Source organism: Eriocheir sinensis, chromosome 21, assembly GCF_024679095.1.
Source record: "Eriocheir sinensis breed Jianghai 21 chromosome 21, ASM2467909v1, whole genome shotgun sequence".
Taxonomy (NCBI): domain Eukaryota; kingdom Metazoa; phylum Arthropoda; class Malacostraca; order Decapoda; family Varunidae; genus Eriocheir; species Eriocheir sinensis.
Window position 1 is genome coordinate 10,374,298 of NC_066529.1, and position 6,089 is coordinate 10,380,386.

Below are 6,089 nucleotides of genomic sequence, written 5' to 3' on the forward strand. Positions count from 1 at the left end.
ATCATATAGGGCGGGTGAAGAGGCATGCTCCCTGGCGTATGCCCCATTGACTGATTGATTGCGCGTAGGCTCACGGATAGGCAGCTTTTTATCATTGCCCTTTAGGTGTTTCCTTTGCTGTATAAAAAAGACCACCAAGACTTAATTTTTGTCTTGAGGAATATTCCTAGGAACACTCAGTGTGCAACTCTAGGTGACAAGTTTGCTTGCACACAGCCTTTTTTTTTTTTAGTTATTAAACCTCGTTTTTACGGTTTAATCAGCTGGGTCAAGTGTTTACTGTTTACATGTGGAACTGTGGCAAGAGGATGAATAAGGCGTTCTGAAGAGTTTCACCAAGTTCTCAAGTACTACACATAATGGCTTCCTAAAAAGTAATGAGGTAAGTGATTTTATTCTTTGTAGAGTAAGTTGAATATTTGCTAGATATCAATGAATTATCCATATAGCCATTTGAAAACTGGCCACAAACTATTCCACAAATTATATTGCCTGTCACTGGAGCACTTGGTCTGATACCACTGTCAAGTTAGAACAGATGGTGACTTAGACTTATAGTTTTGAATTTTATGCCCTTTATTTCTCGGTTTTGGGGGTAACTAGTAAAACAAAATTTTTGAATGATGAGTGAACTATGACTTAGATTATTTAGTTTTTTCTTTCTCTGCAGCCTGTATTTGTAAACTGCAATAAATACTGGAGGCCGAAGACAACTAGAACCAAGAATCTCAGGATTCAAATGAAGAAAAAAAGGCAGGGATATAGAAGAGATCACAACTTTCCCTCCACAAGATGTGGTAGAAACAAATGAAGATTTGGATGATAAAAATGCCAGAAATTTGAACCACCCTCCAGCAAGGATTCTAAATGCTGAGAAGGAAAGATAACCAAGAAATAGGATAAAATAAAATATGGACATTAATGAACTCCCTGTAATATCTGGACCTGATCAATGTGTGCAAGTAAATGACACTCATGGCGAGTTCTTGACGCCCACTGAGTGTTTTGAACTAATAAGCTTTAACAAGTCTTTGGTGAGGTTAGTAGTAAACATATAAAAAAACATAAACCTGTTTTGGGAAACAACATCTGCCACCCACAATGAATTGATTTCAGGTAGTATGAGAAAGGTGAAAATTTTTTGAGATTCACAAATACCTTCACACATGCAATATTATAATAGGCAACTTTCTCATAATGACAAATTTGGTTGAATGAATGTTTTATGAGGAATTCAAAGTACTTTACAGCAACAAGTAAAGTATCATAGATAGGAGATCCACCACTCTGGGATAGCCTAGTATCACATGTAGATGATAGCCTTTTTCAAATAAACAAAGGCATCTACGAGAAAGAAAACATGGAGTAAAAATGCCTTAGAATTACGCCCTTAATAACATACCAGTTTCATTTATATTACTTGAAATATAAATAAATGGGCTTTGAAGAGTTAAAGTAGAGGTATTGAGTGGTTGTCAAGTTTCTTTTAACGAGTCATTTGTGTTGTACTGAGTCAATTAAGACTGAAGTTTATTCCATACTCGACCTACAGTGATGGTGAAGAAAAATGTGGTGCAGTCACATGTTTTGTGTCATTATTTCTTGTTCCAGACGTCTATGAACATGATGTGGATTTGTCAACATTCGAAAGTCCTTAAATATTTTGAAACATTCGATCAATTTCCCAGGGAGGCACAGTTTCTCAAGAGAACATGTTAAGAGAGGAGATCCCTTGATTGAAGGTTTCTTGCCTATGGAAGAGTTAATTTTTTGGGCCTATGTTGGATACCTTCTGATTTAGCAAGGTTCTTTGCATAGTGGGGAGACCAAAACTGTACTGCATATTTCAAATGAGGTCTGACCAAACTACTGTGTGGTGGTATAATATTAATACGTCTTTATTCTTGAATAAAAAGTTTATGATAATGAAGCCCAACATTATGTTCGCTTTATTAACAAAATCAATGCATTTCTGTGAAAATTCGAGGTTTGACGTGATTTTGAGACCTGGGTCCTTAACTCGCTGTATGATTTCGAGTTTCACACTACTTATTTCATACCTAATCGAATCTCATACTTTTTCTTCCAACTCGAAGAATCTATCACATCCATTTCAGAGGATTTCCCATCTATTAGACCATGCTTAAATTCTACCCACATCTCCTTGAAGGCATAGCCTATCTTGGTCTGAGAGGACTGAGTTACCAATTTTGGTGTCAGTAAATTTTGGAATGAAATTGAGACCAATATCGATGCAATTGATGTAAATCATGTATAGTGGTGACCCAAGAACGGAGTCCAATCAGCGATTTATTTGTGTATTGCGGGTAAAATACACAAATAAATTCTTGATTTTATAAAAAGTAACCTATTGTTGAACTTTTTCAATCGCCTTATGAAAATCATATACATTCAGTGATTTGGTTTTGTTGTAAACTGAAAAGAGGCCCTAAAAACGTCAGTATAAGTTGAACAAACAGGATATCTTGTTGAGGAGTTCTTGTGAATCCTTAATTCGTGAATGGCTCTCGAGGGGGATCACGTTGATGCCTTATGGTAGTTACGTGTGTATTTAACTATTTGTGATTTATTGGAGATGAACTACATTCGTGGAGTCTCGCCTTTTTGTCACTCATTAGGTTAAACTTGGCTTCAAACCAAGTAATTTAAGTTTCTTGTTTGGACAACCTCTTTGTCCAGACTATTCCACTGGTCTATGCATCTGCTGGGAAAGCTGTATTTCTTGATATCTTTGAAACATCATGCATGCATGTGTGTGTGTGTGTGTGTGTGTGTGTGTGAACTCTCTCTCTCTCTCTCTCTCTCTCTCTCTCTCTCTCTCTCTCTCTCTCTCTCTCTCTCTCTCTCTCTCATTATCGAGTTCTAAGAGACGGCGTGTTAAGCCATCCAAACACTGCCTCAACATTATAACGACCGCGGCGGGCTTCAGCGTGCACTTCCAGGTAACGAAGACTGGGGTAGGAGAGGAGTGAGTGAGGGACGAAGTGGCATGGTTAAGCAAGGGGGTGAGGGAAGGAGAGGAAGTGGGGACGGGAGGGGACAGAAGGACTGCAAGGAGAGTGGGATTTCGTGAAAGACTTACGAAGAGAATAATCCTTTTTTTCGTCGTTGGCTGAGGGGAGGTAAGTTGCAAATGAGGGCGGGAGAGAAGAATCGTTGTATATAGGAAGAAATGGAGAGGAGGGGAGTGGTAAGACACTTAAAGAATATAGATGGAAGAGGAAGTGTGGGATGGGGTTATGCTAGTGGGTTCGAGAATCAATGCATGGCGAGGTGTGTGTGTGTGTGTGTGTGTGTGTGTGTGTGTGTGTGTTCAGGTGGAGTAAGACTAACCAGTGTTTCTGAATACTTTGCATGCCGATATAAGGCGCTCGTCAATACGTAAAAAATAGAATAAAAAACTTGGAGAGAGGCGTAAGGGAAGGAAAAATCAAAGGAGTCTTAACAGTTTTCATTCAGAAAATACTAAGGCAACATTTATAACTAGTGCAATACCTACTGGTACTGGTTATATATGTTCTGCCACCAATACCTTCGTGACTTACATCATTATAACTACTGTGAGTAACGTGAGGGGAGGGTAAAAGTTCAAGCTTCATCAGTGTTCATGCGGTAAATTGTAATCGAATATTTATACAAGCCTAATCATAACACTAGTTTTATGTCGTGTACAGCCACCGACCACTCGTGACTTAAATAAAAACCTTAGAAGTGAGAGACGTGAAGGAGAGAAAAGTTGGTGGGAATATTGTCGTAGTCATCATACATAGGTGCTGTAGTCCTATATTGTTGTGATGTCATTGTGTGGGGCCAGCGACGTATACCATTCTTGACGTTTTGTTGAGGTTCATACATGCCAGGGTTGGAATTACGAAATATATTATTGAAACATTGTCTTGATTGACTCTGATGTGACGGAACTATGAGGTGAAAAAGTAAGAGGAATGAGCTTAATTGTTTCTTAGTTCTTAAAGCCCCGTTCACACTGCCGACTCCGAACTTTTGCATGTGATATCGCTAACCGTTCCACATCACCTGATCCACCCGCGCCCCCCTTCCACTCCCCCCTCTATTGCTCTGTCTTTCCTCTCCCCCTCTTACAATAGACCCCTCCTCCTCTTCCTCCTCCTCCTCTTCTTACAGAAACACCCCGTCACGTTCTCTTCCTTCCCTCTGCATTCCTTCCCCCCCTCACATGTTTTCCCCTCTTACACGTCCACTCCCCTTCTCGTTACTCCTCCCAACCCTCCCAAGCAAAGTGAAGGAATTTTCAGCTTTGCACTTCCTCTACCTTCCTTCCCCCCTCACCTCACCTTAGCCCACGAGTGGAGACGTTCATTGCAAAGCATGTAGTTAGGCGTTATGAAGGACATTTTTTTTTTTTTGTGGAGTTTTGTTACCATGTGGATTTTGGTATGTGGGTGGCCTGCATTCACGGATCTCTTCTCGTTTACAACTAATAAGATGAATACAACGCTACACGGCAGAGTATACACGTGATACGCCATGCAGGGATAAATGGTGTGTGTGTATGTGTGTGTGAACCAGCTGGCCCGATGCGGCGTCTCGTGGCGTCGAGGGTCGTGGTGGTGGTGGTGATGCGTCTCTTATCAGCAGTGTAACAGATACCGTTAGTTACCCCATTATGCACTTGGCAGCTGGACAGTTGGGAAAGCTTTGTTTTGAGACAACTTAAACTCTTAGGGAAGTGACATTATGAAGTGTACACCGAAATTAAGTAAGACTAATAATAAGCGGAGGAAGAGGAAGATATAGAATAGGAAATACCAGCGGCAGCGAAAAAGAGGAGGAGCTTAGCAGTCCAGCAAGTATTGACCGGGTGGGAGACGATACACGGGGAGAGACGTATTGCAAGGCTGGCAGAAGGGCGAATCTCCCTTGCTTGGCTGCCTGGCACTCATGACCCTTACGGCGAGGCATCGTAAGGGTGCCGCTCAGCCTACCCAACACCACACGAGCGATGCCAACTCGGCGGAACATTCTCACTGCGTTTCGTTCAAGTCAGATGATCGTATTGGTGCCTCAGGAGATCACACACACGCCGGGGACTCAATTTTCATATACTGGGCATGATTATGAGGATATTTCTGAGGCCTGCGTGAGTGTAGGGTGCAAGGGTGAGTCTTGTGAGGGTGTGAGGGCAACGTTGGCGGGATGTGTGCGAGGGGCGTTGCAGACTGCCGGGGGAGGAACGTTGGTTAGCGAAACGTTTGTACAGACTGAGAGAGAGAGAGAGAGAGAGAGAGAGAGGGGTCGCCTGTAGCTTTAGTCTGACACAGCTCGGCACTTGGTGAGGTGCACGCCGACGAGAGGGAGTGAGAGGGAGAGGGAGAGGGAAAGATTAGAGAGAAAAAGGGCGAGACGGAACTGGCACCAGACAGTACCCGTGTGGCCGCCTGTGAGGGTAGTGGGTGCTTCTCTTCACCGCTGCTTTTTTTAAAGTTCCCGCTAAGACACGCAAGCACCCGCCTTCCGGGCCACACCACACACGCACCGCCATGGACTGCGACAACATAAACCGTGAGTAGCCACAAGAACGACTCTGATTTTGATAGGGATCTCTGCCTCCCCCCCCCTTGTCTGACCCCGAGCCCCCGACCGCCCCCTCTTTCCTTGTGATCCTCCCGAGTCAGTCAATGAGACCCTTGCCTCTGCACCATTCCTCCCTGATTCCCTCTCCCTTCCACGACCTCCCCGCTCTTGTTTCCTCCCCCCCCGCCCCCCACCTTCCCCATCCTATTGAGTGCCATGTTAGCGTGTCATGTGGCATCTCAGCGAAACTTGGCGAGGGAGATAGACAGAATTGCCGCCTTGCTCTCTGTGTGTGTGTGTGTGTGTGGGGGGGGGTTCTGATCTATTCGTAAATTTGCAGGAGTCTATTAAATTCGTGTTGTTATTATTCGTTGTATAATTCTTTTATCTTACGTAGGCCTTCACGGTTTCTTTTGGTACATCATTCCGTTCATCAATAATGTTTCGCGTATGTGTGTGTTTGTGTGTGTGTGTGTGTTTGTGTGTGTGTTGGTTCGGGCACGTGGTGAGGCTAA

The 6,089-nt window shown here is 43.2% G+C and overlaps 1 protein-coding gene across 1 annotated transcript in view; it reads left to right on the forward strand.

Annotated features, from left to right (window-relative positions):
• Nucleotides 1-5,322: 5,322 nt before the first annotated feature.
• LOC127001667 (sodium-independent sulfate anion transporter-like) overlaps nucleotides 5,323-6,089 on the forward strand; it is a 94,869-nt gene continuing 94,102 nt past the window's right edge. The window contains exon 1 of the mRNA XM_050866645.1: nucleotides 5,323-5,562. Coding sequence (XP_050722602.1) covers nucleotides 5,541-5,562 — 22 coding nt within the window. The 5' untranslated portion in view covers nucleotides 5,323-5,540. The remainder of the gene's footprint in view (nucleotides 5,563-6,089) is intronic.